At 49.5% G+C, this 15,392-nt stretch overlaps 1 protein-coding gene across 2 annotated transcripts in view; it reads right to left on the reverse strand.

Annotated features, from left to right (window-relative positions):
- Positions 1–15,392, reverse strand: part of CACNA1S (calcium voltage-gated channel subunit alpha1 S) — a 74,329-nt gene that overhangs the window by 34,872 nt on the left and 24,065 nt on the right. For both annotated transcript variants that reach the window (XM_033200742.1, XM_033200741.1), the window contains exons 7-14: positions 14,664–14,767; positions 12,276–12,421; positions 11,743–11,824; positions 9,957–10,117; positions 4,422–4,647; positions 3,465–3,672; positions 2,010–2,130; positions 1,023–1,137 (exon numbers count right to left, since the gene is read on the reverse strand). In XM_033200742.1, coding sequence (XP_033056633.1) covers positions 1,023–1,137; positions 2,010–2,130; positions 3,465–3,672; positions 4,422–4,647; positions 9,957–10,117; positions 11,743–11,824; positions 12,276–12,421; positions 14,664–14,767 — 1,163 coding nt within the window. The remainder of the gene's footprint in view (positions 1–1,022; positions 1,138–2,009; positions 2,131–3,464; positions 3,673–4,421; positions 4,648–9,956; positions 10,118–11,742; positions 11,825–12,275; positions 12,422–14,663; positions 14,768–15,392) is intronic.

Genomic DNA, 15,392 nt, shown 5'->3' on the forward strand with positions numbered 1-15,392 from the left:
ACACCAAGGGCTGGGATCTGTAGGAGGAGTGGCATCGGCCCCCAGATGGGAAGTGCAGTGGGCTCAGGCAAGTCCTTTCTCTATGGTGAGTGGGCCCAACACACAGCATGGGCCCATGGCTACCTGTGGCTCACTGGTCAGCCATGTTTAATGTTGGTTGATAGTGAATGGGTGGAATGTGGCTTTGTACTGGGTTTATACAAGATTCACAGAGTGGAAACATGGTTTGCCCAAGATGGCTCCAACTCTTTAGAAATGTCTGAACTCCATTGCTGGTCCCTCTTTTTCCATCTTGCCTCCACAGGAACGGGTGTCCCATTCCTGTAGGCATGGGCATTGGAAGAAGCAGGACTCTGTCTAGAACCTAGGTACTCAAAGCATAATCCTCCAACCAGCAGCATGGGCACCACCTGGAAGCCTGTTCGATGTGGAACTCCGACCCTGCCCTATCTGATTTGGACCAGCTGAAACAGAATCAGCATTTCAACAAGATTCCTAGGTGATTTTTTTGCAGTTAGAGTTTGAGAAACACTGTCTAGAACACTAGAACACCAGTCTGCCTCCACTCCCGGAGGAGGGTCCCAGGCTACAAAGAATTCACTAACAAAGTCACAGATGGAGAGAATTGTGAAGAACCTGAGAAGCCAATGGCCACTTTACAGAAGAGAGGATGCCTGAGGCTCAGCAAAGGGCAACACCTCTCTCCTAGAAGCATGGTGACTCAGTAACAGGGTTGGGAAGGGAATTCCCAGGATCCCTCCCCAGGGGAGCCCTGCTCAACTGGCTGGGCTCTGAGGCTCTGGCATTCTGCATCCTGAGGCCTGTCTGTGCAGAAGGCCAACATTTCTCTGTTCCTGTCCACAGGGAAGGACCTCAGCCATCTCCATGCGCAGGTCGCAGGCAGAAGTTTGCCCAGTAAGGTGGGTGTTACCATGTCAGGGACCCTGATCATTTGTTCAGGGCTGGAAGGCCATGGCCACGGCTGAGCACTCCAGGTCCCTTCATGCTAAGGAAGCACTCACTTGGACATCTTCCTGCGTTTTCTTTCCTCAGCCTTGGCTTTCTGGGCAGAAGTCAGGCTCTCCGCCTCGGCCAGGTTGTCCACGGCAATGGCCAGGAAGACATTGAGCAGGATGTCTGAGCGGGTTTAGCTAAGGAGCCTTCGGTTGTAGGTGGAAGGGAGCCTGCGGCAGGAGTCCTGCCTGCCTGCATGTGGGCAGCACCTAACCCCACTCCCAGAGCTATCCATGGGAAGGTGTGGGTCCAGGCACATCATGGAAGGCCCTCAGGGAGGCCTGCCTGCGGAGATTACCCAGGAAGGAGCCTGAATCCACTGTGGCCTTGACTCCCATCTGTTTCCTGTCCAGACTGGTCCCAGCTCCCACACTGAGCTGCGTAGAGAGCCAGTGAGGCAAAGTAAGTGAGACCCATGCGAGGCACGCATGAGTCGGGGAACAATGGTGCCCTTCCTCCCCACTACCCACAGTATCACATTCCATGGTGCAGGCACCAGGATGCCTCAGGCACTGCCAGTATCTCTCCAGTCCCATCCACCTCACCCTCATATCTGCTCCTCTCATCTCTCGGCCTGTCCTGGCTCCATCTTTCTGGTCCCAGTGCTCAGGCTGATCATCCCGGCCACAGGGTCCTGGTGGCTCCCTGCCTGCCTCCGAACCTTTGGAGCAGGCTGTCCCACCATCTTCATGCTCTTCAGCAAAGCTCTGTCCTTCCTCCCCACTGCTCTAGGCTCACTGACCTTACTGGGCTTTTAATTCCTCCCAGCTGTAGCCAAACACCACTGTGAGTCTCTAATCTTTTGGCAGAAAGAATTATTCTACAGCTATACCTGCATTTGTTACGTCCTACTCCCCTACCCCATGGGCTTGGGAGCTCCCCTCCAGCCAGAGGGGCTGGCTAACCAGAAATTGGACACCCTTGACCCCCATTTTAAGCCCTTTCCCCCACCCCCTCCCTAAGCTCTTTTCTGCACCCTGCTCCTAAGGGGATACAGTTGCCACAGACAAAAAGGATGATGAAGTAAATGCACACAAGCATGCCAGGGTAGGACGGCCCACCGTAGGCCATGATCCCATTGTACATCATCGAAGTCCAGTCTTCACCTGTCAGGATCTGTGTGGAGGGAGGAACGAGGGCTCGGGAACACAGGGGGCCTGAGAGTCTTCTGTTGGGACTACATAGACCGAAGGTCTCCTCCAACTCTGTGGTTCTCTCAGACCTTCCCTCTTTTCATTCCACAGTCCGGGTGGCCAGCCCCTGCTCTCCCCAAAACCCTTATTCCAGCTGGGTGTGGTGGCTCACGCCTGTAACTTATCACTCTGTAACTTACCACCACCGAGGTGGGTGGATCATTTGAGGTCAGGAGTTCGAGACCAGCTTGGCCAACATGGTGAGACCTCATTGCTACTAAAAATGCAAAAATTAGCCAGGCATGGTGGTGGACACCTGTAATCCCAGCTATTTGGGAGGCTGAGGTAGGAGAATCGCTTGAACCCAGGAGGTGGAGGTTGCAGTGAGCTGAGACTGTGCCACTGCACTCCAGTCGGGGTGACAGAGTGAGACTCCATCTCCAAAAACAGAACAAAACCCCTATTCCAATGATATAGAAGCTTATCACTGCTCTCTATGGACAAGGAATTGGACTGTGGGCTTGCCACTTCCCTGTTCTGTTCCTAATCCCCGGGCTTCACTGTGCTGCACCCACCCAGGCCTCCTGTTATTCTGGCCTTAGAAGTCATATGAAATGTCAAGTTTCTTGAAAGGTCCAAGGCCTGACCAGCCAGGGGGGCTAATGGAAGAAAGAGTGGGCAAAGCCATCCACAGGACCGACGGATGATCACACACTGCCTCTCTCACTGGTACAAAAGGGAAGTATCACTCATGAAATATGGGCCACTCCAGAGAGGAATGTTTCCACGTCTATACTAAGAAAACTCCTCCAGGAAGCCAGGGGCCCTGAAAGCCTCTCACTGAGCCACAGCCATGCTCCCTTGGGTGGCTGATAGTGAACTGGCTGTGCCGTGCCTGTAGTGTGAGAAATGGTTTGCGTTTCTCTGGGGCTTTCTCAGCCTTGGGGAGGAAAAGCTCCCCTTATCTGACTTTGCCCTGAGACCTGAGTAGCACATGGGAGAGAAAGCATGCATCTGGACTCCCAGGCCATCCCTAACCCAGTCATACTATCCTGCAGTAGGCCAGCACTGTGCTGGAGACCAGAAACAAGACTAATCAAACAAAGTGGGTGCAGCTACAGTGAAGGAGACAAATAAGCAAGTGTCACAATGGAGAGACACACAGGTGATAGGGGAGCCCAGAGAAGGACATTGCACTCAACCAGCAGATCCGAGAAGGTTTCCTGGAGAACGTGATGCCCGCCTTGATCTTAAAGGACAAGAGAAGCAGGATTCAGCAACTGTGCAGAAGGGTGGCCACGCAGAGGGACAGCCTACCTGGAAGACGCTGATGAGGGCTTGGGGAAAGTTGTCGAAGTTGCTGCGCCGTACTTCTGTGTCCTCAAAGTCATACCTTCCCCCAAAGAGCTGCATGCCCAGGAGGGCAAAGATGACGATAAAGAGGAAGAGCAGCAGCAGCAGGGAGGCGATGGAGCGGATGGAGTTGAGCAGGGATGCCACCAGGTTGCTCAGCGACGTCCAATATCTGAAGGAGGAGGAGGCACAAGATGGGAGGAGATAGACCCTCTCACTGGGGCCCACGAGGTGTGGACAGGCTTGGGGGAAAGACTCAGGACTGACATGACACAGAGGGAGGGGGGCTGCCTTGGGGCTGGAAGGCCCTGGATTCATGACTACATGCCCGCTGTCTCCTTCCTGCGGAGCACTTGTCTGTAATTTCACACTGGTTAAATATGGCTATTGATTAACTTTAGGTCCCATCACTGGACGAGAAACCCCGTGAGAGTAAGGATGGCTTTTCTCCTGCACACCTTCGATGCCCTGTGTCTAGCACAGTACCTAGCTCACGCAAGTGATGGATAAATAGTGCAAGCAGATGAACCCTTCTCCTCTTCCTTCACCACTTCACAAAGGCTCTGATTGTCTGTGTTCCTCCTTCTTTCTTATTTCCACCCCTTTCCCTACAGCTCTTCCTGTCCTTCTTCCCTCTTCCCATCTTTCCTTTTCTCTTCTTCCTTTCTCTTTTCCACCGCCCCCTCTCCCTGCCCTACCATAGACTATGGTAAGAAAAAAACAGAGAAATGGATTCAAAGTGGGGAAGTGATTCCTTTTTTCACAGAAGGAGGTCATTTCAAGGAGGGAGGGAAGTCCAGGCAAGGGGCCACTGGTGAACCTACACACATTCCAGACCCCGGGAAATGAGGTGGGTGTAGACCAGACCAGGCCATGGTGACTGCCGGGGACCCGGGAGTGCCAGCCAACCCCAGCGCTCACTTGGTGATCTTGAAGATCCTCAGGAGGCGGATGCAGCGGAGCACGGAGATGCCCAGGGGCGTCATGGCGCCCGACTCCACCAGCAGGATCTCCAGGATGCCGCTGCACACCACGAAGCAGTCGAAGCGGTTGAAGATGGACATGAAGTACTGGCGCAGGCCCAGCCCATACATCTTCATCAGCATCTCAACAGTGAAGAGGGATAGTAGCACCCGGTTGGCAATGTCTGCAGGGTTGGCAGCACAGCTCTGGCATCACTCTCCTTCCCTTCTCTTGCCTCCCAGCCTTGGCCTTGGCTGGGCCTCAACCCAGGATGCCCCTTCCCTTGTTTCCAAGGCACCATGGATTTTTTTGGGGGGTGCAGGGGACAAGGCCTCACTCTGCTGACTGGAGTGAAGTGGCACAATCATGGCACACTGCAGCCTCAACTTCCCAGGATCAAGTGATCCTCCCCACTACCAGCGTGTACCACCACATCCAGCTAGTTTTTTGTATTTTTATAGACAGGGTTTCATCATGTTCCCAGGCTGGTCTTGAACTCCTAGGCTCAAGCAATCCGCTGTCCTCAGCCTCCCAAAATGCTGGGATTACAGGTGTGAGCCACCATGTCCAGCGAATTTTTTAATTAACTTAAAAAAAAAAAAAACTTGGTAAATTTTGCCCATTGATTTCTTGCAAGCTAACTCATATCATATTTAACAGGAAGATGATTTTATTACTTTTAATTCTACCAAAGTTCATTAAGTCTGCTACTCTCTCATTCCTATACACCTCCCTCCCGGTAGAGAAGGGTCCTGCCACCTACCTGAAGCCAATCCGTCCTCCTATGCTTTGCCCGCCCCCCCTTTTCGGGAAGCTCCCTATCCATGATTCTTTTTCTTTCCTATATATTTAACTTCTTTCTTTCAAATAGGCCCTCCCTTTGCCATTCTTAAAGCCCAAGTCTAGGCCGAACGTGGTGGCTCACACCTGTAATCCTAGCACTTTGGGAGGTCGAGGCAGGTGGATCATGAGGTCAAGAGATTAAGACCAGCCTGACCAACATGGTGAAAACCTGTCTCTACTAAAAATACAAAAAGTAGCTCAGTGTGGTGGCACACGCCCGTAATCCCAGCTACTCGGGAGGCTGAGGCAAGAGAATCACTTGAACCTGGGAGGCGGAGGTTGTAGTGAACCGAGATTGAGCCACTGCACTCCATCTAGTCTGGCGACAGAGTGAGACTCCATCTCAAAACAAAAACAAAACAACCCCAAGACTCTCCCATTTTCCCTCTAACTCCTGTCCTAGCTCTCTCCTCCCTGTCACTGTCAAACTCCCAAAAGTTGACTATATTGCTTTCTTCACTTCTTCACCCCTTGCCCTGCCCCATTTGCTCTTTACCTCATCCCTACCTGGATGCGCCCTCACAACTTCACCAACACAACTCTCTCCAGGGGCATCAATCTGCCACATCCAATGCTGATCTAACCCTCCCGCTCCTGACCAACCGGCAGCACTGGGCACTGTTGACCATCCTCTTGCTTTTTCAAGCATTCTGCCCTTGGTTTCTGTGGTGCCACATCCTTCTGGATTTCCTCTACTCTGTATTTTCCTAAGCCTCCTCTGCAGATGCATTCTTTACATCAGCAAGCATAGGGTCTTCCAGTTCTCCCCACTCCCACCCTGCCACTTTCTTTCTGTGTCCTGACTGAAAATCGCAGACTGCTTTGACTACTCTGTGACCCGCAGCTACAGTTTATTCTCAGCAGGCTTGACCTCAAATTGGGGCCTTGAACATTCCTAGGCACTAATAAAGGTAATAGGTGTTGCCCCAAACATTGAAAGGAACTGGACACAGCCCTTAGCCAGATCCCTTAAACCCTTATGTAAAGTCCATGCCCTGATCCCATTGCTGTGGATAAGTCTGGGTAGAACATCCCTTTTCTCTTGCTGTCCATCACGAGGATTGCTGCAACATTCTGTAGTAAGTTTCCCCAACAAAAGCTTTGGACTGATCACCCTGGCATTTAGTACTTCTTCCTTTGGAATCACAACCGACCCTATCTCAGGACTGTCTGGGGTAGTCCTTTGTGGGAATTCCCCTACCACTGCTTTTGGGGCAATTCCAGCTGAGGGTTCAGTAGGATGAAACAGCGAGTCACTGAATGCTTGATTTGAGTGATAGACTTGAGTATACACTCTCCCCTGGGGATCTGGTGTTATCTAAGACCATAGCTTCAGACCATCCCCACCACGGCCTCCCAGATTTAGCTCTTTAGCTGAGACTGCTCTGCTGGGTTCCAGACCTATTTTTCCACCTGCTTCCTTGACATGTACATTGGGAGGTCTCAAAGGCACATCCAACTCACCATGCCCAAGACGAAGCTCATGGATACTGCCCATCCTCACCCACTACCCAAAATACTTGGTCATTAACCATTTTCTCAGCAGGTGGCACTACTATCCATTTATCTGCATAGGCCACAAACCTCAAAATCATCCCTGACTCCTCTTGGTGGGCACTGTTTACACCATCTCCACATTTGGTCATTGACAGTGCCTTGACAACGACTGGCACATTCAAGGTGCTCTTGAGAAGACTAGTTGGAATGAATGAACGGATGAATGAATGAATTCATTTAGAACTAGCTTTCTTTCCTATTTCATTCCCACAGAAAAAGATAATCTCGTTTTCTATTTATTTTCCTTCTTTTACCTCTTTCATCATTTTCAACAGTCTCCTTTGTACTATTCTATCATCTCCGGTTTTGGGGACTATCAGCTTCCATCGGTTGTACCTGATGACTGTTTCTCAGGGTGGCTCTGTTCCTTATTTGGTTTGCAGTTTTGTTCGTTCGTTTGTTTGTTTTTTTAATTGTGAGCTCATCTTCAGGAAACACTTTTCCCTGCAGAAATTCTATATGCCTTAAATTGAGAAGCATCCTTAAAGAATGGTTTATGTTTGCTTCTGTGGGGTACCCCAGGGATTTTACTTGTTTGCAACTTGATTTTTATGTTACTATCTTAGCTTAGGATCCTTGGACCATGAGAGGTAGTGTATATTGGACTCCATACCTACACAAGGCACTGACAGGATTTTGATTTTTCACTTGAGACATTTTTCCTTTCTCCCAGGGCCTCTAGCAGGAATAAACTTCCAAGCTCGTTTCCTGGCCCAGTGAGATTTTGGCTTCCCTTCCATGGGGGCAGCCTTTCCAGGGCCCTGGCTCTGTGTAGGTGTGACAGTTCCAGTTCCCACCTCATGCAGGCCCAGGGCCCTGTCTCCAGCCCTGCACAGGCCTTAGGAACCCAGCTGCTACCCATTAGGATTTAGGCCTAGGTCTAAAATGTCCTTGGAAGTCAGTTCACAAACTCGCTGCTCTGCTTTTGGGTCACTTCTTTGTTTCCACCACTCAAAGACTTGCTTTTCATTCCGGGAAACATAGTTCTTATGCCTTACGCAGCACTGTTACATGTTTGTTGCGGGGAGGGTACTGAGCTTGTCCACCGTGTTGTTGGAACTGGTCCTTCTTTTCTCATATCCTACTCCTCTCAGGGTCCAGAGCTCCACACCCAGGGGAACATCTACCACGTGGAGGAGGCTGACTTATTGACCTTCCACCAAGACTGAGCTTTCCAAGACTCAAGTCTGATCACACTATATTCCGGCTTTTAACTTCTCATTGGCTTTCCATTGCCTAAAGTGTAAAGTCCAACACGTTATTCACATATAAGATAAGATACCGTTTGGATAGATAGCCCTGCCCAAATCTCTTGCAGAAATGTAATTCCCAGTGCTGGAGCTGGGGCCTGGTGGAGGGTGTTTGGATTACGGGGGTGGATTCCTCATGAATCGCTTGGGCCGTTTCTTTGGTGTTAAGTGAGCTCACTCTGAGTTCACCACAAAACCTGTCATTTAAAAGTATGTGGCACCTCCCCTCCCAGTTTTTCTCTCTTGCTCCTGCGTTCACCATATGACATGCCTGCCCTCCCTTTCTTCCATCATGACTGTAGGCTTCCCAAGGCCTCCTCAGAAGCTAAGCAGATGCCAGCCCATGGTTGCTGTAAAGCCTGCAGAACTGTGAGCCAACCAAACCTATTTTCTTTATAAATTACCCAGTCTCGGGTGTTTTTTTTTTTTGAGACGGAGTCTCGCTCTGTCGCCCAGGCTGGAGTGCAGTGGCCGGATCTCAGCTCACTGCAAGCTCCGCCTCTCAGGTTTACGCCATTCTCCCGCCTCAGCCTCCTGGTAGCTGGGACTACAGGCGCCCACCACCACGCCTGGCTAGTTTTTTATATTTTTTAGTAGAGATGGGGTTTCACCATGTTAGCCAGGATGCTCTCGATCTCCTGACCTCGTGATCCGCCTGTCTCAGCCTCCCAAAGTGCTGGGATTACAGGCTTGAGCCATCGCACCCGGCCTTTTTTGTTTTTTTTTTGAGACAGAGTCTCGCTCTGTCACCAGGCTGGAGTGCAGTGGTGCAATCTCAGCTTACTGCAGCCTCCGCCTTTTGGATTCAAGTGATTCTCCTGCCTCAGCCTCTCGAGTAGCTGGGACTATAGGTGCACGCCACCACATCCAGCTAGTTTTTGTATTTTTAGTAGAGATGGGGTTTCACCATGTTGGCCAGGATGATCTCAATCTCTTGATCTTGTGAGCTGCCCGCTTCGGCCTCCCAAAGTGCTGGGATTACAGGTGTCAGTCACCACACCCGGCCTCAGGTATTTTTTTATAGCAATGCAAGAATGGCCTAACACAAGGCAAACATGTGAGCAAACATATCTATTGCCACTCTCTTAGTCACATGCAATGTTCTTATGGCTTACTGAATTCACTAAACTGTTTTACATCTTCATGTCTTTGCACACACTGTTCCTTCTGCAGGATCCCCTCCTCCCTTTGACTACCTGGGGTTTGTCTACCTATCCTTTAAGATCCACAGAGCTCCAACATCTCTTCTGTGATTCTCCTCTTGCTGCTATTTTGTATTTACCTCTATCATTGCCCTCCTTGTATTGACTTGGAATTATTTATTAACATCAGTCTTCCCCTCTGGCTAAGTAAGCTCCTTGAAGCCGGGAGCAGTGTATGAGTGTTCTCTGTACCCTCAGTTCTTTTCCTGTACCTTACATATAGGATGCACTCAATAAATAGCTGGTGAAAGATTATTGTTTTTGTAGTAGAATCTGAACTTGGGTGCTTAGAGTTCTAAATTACTAGCAATTTTATGTCCAGGGATCTGTGATTAGAATAATCTGCCTGGACACCTGGGCAAGCACCTGTCCCAGCCTATTGCTTTTACTGACCTTGGTAAGTTACAATGCCACGAAGAGGAAAATTGGGTATGTTGTCTGCTACTTGAGGTTTTCGTTTTACCCCCGTGAAAGGAGTGGATTTGGTCATATAATCCAACACTCATGGTCCATAATTTTTAGAAAATGATGTCAATATCTAATTAACTTCTTCTGCAAAACCTGCAGTACCATTGGCTGACTTTGACATCAAGCCACAGCCACATGTGCCCTCCTCCCGGCTTCACTCCCTTCCGCCTCACCTTGCAAACGGGTCAGCCAGAGAGGCTGGTTGTGGTGCTCTGAGGCGATAGACAGGGTGTTGAGGGCAACGATGAGAATCACCAGCCAATAGAAGACCTTGGACTTCACGATGTCATGGCACTTCCAGCGAAAGATGCGGTTCCACTGCCTCCAGTGCCGGCTAAGGGAGGGGACAGAGGATGGTGCACAGTGCTGCGCTGGTCTACGCCCCACCTGTCCAAGCTACCTTCATACGAACTCCAGCCATGCGTAGTTGACCACTCCTCTTCCTCCAGCCACATGAGAGAAGCTCAGGGCATGAGCTGGGGATCCAAACTGAGTAAAATCCTCCATCTTTCACAGAAGAGCAATAGTGACCCAAACCTCCGAGGCAATGGAATGAGAGGATGCACGCAAAATGCTTAGCACAAGTGCCTGGCAAGGAGCAGACACTCCGTGTGGTTTAATTTTAATTAAAGCAACTCTGAGATGCCACATTTTGCCCATTATCCAAGGCCACTCTTCAACAAATTAATAATATCTGGGGAGGGTGAGGGGAAATGAGCTTTGACAGTACAATCTTTTGGGATGAATTGGCAGCACTTACCAAAATTTAAAATATGTATGCTCTGTTTATTAATGTTTTATTATTTATTTATTTAGACAGGTCTTTCTAGGTTGCCCAGACTGGACTTGAACTCTTGTGCTCAGGTGATCCTCCCACCTCAGACTCCCGAGGAGCTGGGAGTAGCTATACCCTTTGACCCAGCAAGTATTTCTAGAGTTCCTTCAGCAGAAATGGTCATACTCATCTACAACTGTTCCCTGCAGCACTGTTTGTATTGCCAAAGAGGGCAAAGATTAACTACATTATGGTATATTCATCCTGTGGAATATTTTACATCCAAAGATACACAAAAGAAAGTGAATCTGTTCTGAAAATTGCTCTCCATAGATAATTTTAAGTAAAAAAAAGTAAGTCACTAGATAATCCTTTATTGGATTATCCTTTAGGGTATATTATATTCATTTACTTGACAAATTTTTGGCAAAACCTCATATGTGCTAGGCACTCTTCTAGTCCCTGTAGTGACAGTAGTTAACATAAACAACCCCATTGTGTAAAAAATCAAAACAAAAACCAAAAAATCCTGGCGCGTGTGTGTGTTGGTGCAAGAGGGATGAAAGCACAGAAAAGATCTTAGAGGCTACACATCTGTTACCATGGTTACCTCTTTGAAAAGCACTGGGGACCTTCATTTTTTCTTTGATGTATAGCTCTATTGTTTGATCTTTCAAAATCATAATTAAGTGTGAATTTGTAAAAGGAAACAGCCAACCAAACAAACCAACCCTCCTCTTAAGACAAAGGCGAGAGAGCGTGGAGTGTGCTCTTGCCTCCAGCCTCCTTCCTGAGGGGCTCCCGGGTTGTGCAGCCTCTGCTGCATACACTTTCCCTCTTCCCTCTCGGAGGTTTCCAACACAAATGACCTCACCCAGCTCCGCCCTGATCAGGGTGAAGCAGTAGCAAGCATGCTCACTGCTCCCGGAGGCTCCCAGTGTCCTTCTTATGTGCTATATAAATAGGTCACTGCTCAAGACCCCTCTGATCGCACATTCCCCGGAGGTCTGGTCCCTGTGGAGTCCCTCAGAGCAGGAACTGGCCCTGTTTTCTTAAAAAGGCTGCCTTTCTAAAGGATTAGACAAGTGACTCTGAAACCGCTGAGGGGAAGTAACTGGACTCTACCCTCATGTCTCAGGGAGCTGGGGGTTGGGGGGGTCCTGAGGCGGTGGGCAGATACTCACATGAACTGGATGATTTTGTTCAAGCCTGCAATTTCATATAGGCTTTCTGTGTCAGAGCCACCTTCATCCAAAGACAGTTTTCCTGGAGATAGGAGAGAAAGAGTCAGCCAGCCTTCGGGGCCCCTCTAGGCTGGACACACCTGGGCTGGGCACCTGGGACAAGGGCCCATTGACCAGAGACATGTGTGACAATGGGTCCTAGATAGGCCTGGATTTCTTGGTGCTTTCCAGAGACTGAGAGTTCCAAAGACAAAAAGCCCACTTTATCTGCAGGAGAAGGGCTGTGAGGATGGGCAGTATGTACCTTTGGGAAGAGCTCTGGTCACACCTGGATCCTACCATTTTGAGCCGTTTTGCTTTAGGCAAGTCACTCACCCTCAGAGGACTAATGCTGGACTTGCTCAGTGGGCCTCCCAGGCTTGCTGGGGGGTTAAATGTGGTAGCGCTGTCCACGGAGCCCAAATGCAAGGTGTGGCCCAGAGGTGGGAGTCAGAGAGTGGGGTGAGTACTAACCACAGCCTTTGGGCCCAAACCTTCTCTGAAGTCCTCAACGTCCATGACCTCGCCCTGCGTGATCCAGCTCATGTAGCCCCGAAGGTCCTCATCTAGCTGCTGCTTCTCCCGGAGCTTCTGGAAGGTTCCCCTGGACTTGGCCTTCTCCCGCTCCTTGGTGAATTCCCTGAAATGGGATGGATGATCCAGGAGGGGAGGAGAAGAGGAAACAGGGTCAGGGAAAGACTGAGCTTTCTGAGGACAGACAAACCCATTCTGTGGCTGGAGTGCTCCTTTTACTGGGCCCAGGGTGTTGCCTGGGGTCCAGGTGCCCCTCAAGGTGGCTGAGAGACAGCCCCTCTCACTTCCCGCTCACCCATCCCCACCCACCAGAAACACCCTGGAGCATTCCTTGCCCCTTCCTCATTTCTTTCTTCTCATCCATCTCATTGTCTCCTACCTTGTTTTGGGGTTCCCCTTGCACATTAGGGGTGAACGACAAGGCAGTCCATTGCCTAACTGAATCAACCACGGAGCCTCAAATTGGCCATACTGCCCCAACCCTTCAGACTACCTTAGAAATTTAGTTTCGTGTAGACCAAAGGCCTGGGAAAATTCTCCTGGGACTCTGAGGAACCAGGTGGCAGGGCTGGAAGAAAAGGACCCGAGGCTCCGCGAGGGATCTTCAGGCCAGCAGAGGGCAGCCCTGGGCTATGGCCACCTTCCCCGAGGGGCAGGGGGAAGACAGCAGCACAGGCGTGGGCTCTGAGGAGCTGCGCCTGGCAGCCAGGAGGGGTTGGCCCACAGGGCAGGTCGAGTCGCCCTGGTCAGGTGGGGTCCAGGGAGGGGGTCTTGACCAGTTTGTGCCATGGACCCTTTGAAAGTCCAGTGAAGCCTATGGATCTGTCTTCAGAATAATGTGAAATGCACAAAATAAAACCAAAGCATGACAAAGAAGCCAGTTACAGTCAGGCTTCACTTAATGACTGGGATGCGTTCTGAGAAAGGCATTGTCAGGTGACTTCGTCTCTGTGCAGATATCAAGAGCATATTTACACAAACCTAGATGGGAGAGCCGACTACACATCTAGACTATATGGCATAGCCTGTTGCTCCTAACCTACAAACCTGGACAGCATGTTACTGTACTGCACACCATAAGCAATTGTAAGTATCTGTGGATCTAAACATAGCTAAACATAGAAAAGGTACAGTAAAAATACAGTACAATCTTAGCGCCCCACTGTAGTGGATGCAGCCCGTCATTGACTGAAATGTCTTCATGCAGCACTTGACTGCATGTTAAAATGCAGTTATTAAAATGCAAAAAAAATGTGATCGAGTAATACATTTGCTTTTTCATTAACTCATTAACTAGCAAGATCTAGCTGCAGGTCTTGTATCTATCATAATTTCAAAGTATGAAGTAATTAGTATAAATACTATTCACAACTGTAATGTGACATGATTTCTATTAGGACAAGTCATAGGCCCTGCTAATAGCACTGTGGTTTGTTGCCTATGTTCGTTACTAAAGGAAACACTAAATTTCAGTTACAGTTGTGAAAAATAAAGATAAATGTTTCCTATCCAAGTTCACAGTCTCCCAGAATTCTATCTACAGACTGCCTGGAGGGAAGCTTCTGGAATGGGATAATACCAATGGGGAAGAAGGCTGATGGTGACTTCTAGCCTCTCTGCTGTGCTGGGGTGGGTGGAGGGATGACAGCAGGACTGTCTCAAAGAGAACAGCTCTCATCAATAATAACCGTTAGTATTTAGTGCTTATTTTGTGCTGGACTCTGCTCTAAGTACTTTATACATATTAACTTATTTAATCCTTACAACAACCCTGTGAGATAGAAACCGAAATAATTCTTATGTGGCCGATGTGGAAATTAAGGCACAGAGAAGTTAAGTAATTAGGTAAAGGTCACACACCCACCAAGCAGTAGTGCTCAGATTTAAATGTGGGCATTCTAGCTCCAGAGTCCGTGTGCTGAACCGAAAGCCCCACTGCCTCTTAGTGCTGAGGCTCCACTTAGGCACCCCCAGGGCCAGGTGGTTGGAGTCTCAGGGGCTTCACTGAGGAGTGTCAAAGCAGAGGGACAGGAGGGGCGAGAATGGGAGAAGACTTGAGGAGGAGGAGAAAGGCAAATTAAAAATTGAAGGGCTCTTGTGTGTATCTCCTCTCTTCCTGCTCACCAGGAAGGAAGCGCTCTTGGCCCAGCTGACACAGCAGGGAACCCAGGGATGAGCCAAGGGCCTGACACACAGCCCCCCGCCCTGTTCCACTCCTTCCTCCTCCTCCTTTCTCTCCTCCTCCCTCCCCCACCCTGTTTCTTTTCCCTCCGTTCTTTTTCCTTCCTCCTCCTTCTCCCCCCCTCCTCTTTCTCCTTTCCCCCCTGGCTACCTTTGAACTTTCTTACCCACTCAGGACACCCAGCACCAGGTTGAGGATGAAGAAGGATCCGAGCAGAATGAGGGTGACAAAATAGATCCAGGGCCACTCATTCCCGATGGCATCATTGACCTGGTCAGGACAGAGGTGTGATTCACTGAGTTGAGGACTTGGCTCCCCTTCCCCAAGTCTGCTCATTAAGACTCCACCCAACCCTGGGGGACAAGGAGAGAAGCCACCCTGGGACAGTGAGTGGACATTTTTCCTAGCCTGAGGACTAGTCTGGAAGGCCTTTTCCAGCCTGAGGACTAGGATCTGGTCTGAAAGGATCTCCCTAGGGAGGACTTGCTGACTGCCTACCTGGTCTGGGCAAGACTGACCTAATTTCCCTCCAACCAAGAGTGTTTGACCTCCCTCATAGACTCTATCTCCGGTTGATTTATTTAAAGCCAAGATTTTTCACATGAACAACCTCTGTGACCCTGGACAAGTCACCTAACATCTCTGATCATTATTCCCATCCGCCTAATGGTGATAATAACATGGGCTGTCTCTCCTCACAGGCTTGAAACAGAGGTGAAATCATACATGTGACAGTCCTTTGATATTTTAAATAATTTGCTCTCCTAATACACACTTACAATAAATATTTACACTAATCTTTTACATTTGCAAAGCATTTGACAGTTTTACAATCCCCCCACCCCCCTAATAGGCAGCATCATATTGTGGTTAATTCCGGATTGGAGCTGGGGGA

The sequence above is a fragment of the Trachypithecus francoisi genome, unplaced genomic scaffold (assembly GCF_009764315.1).
Source record: "Trachypithecus francoisi isolate TF-2019V2 unplaced genomic scaffold, Tfra_2.0 Lachesis_group5, whole genome shotgun sequence".
In the NCBI taxonomy this organism is placed as follows: Eukaryota; Metazoa; Chordata; class Mammalia; order Primates; family Cercopithecidae; genus Trachypithecus; species Trachypithecus francoisi.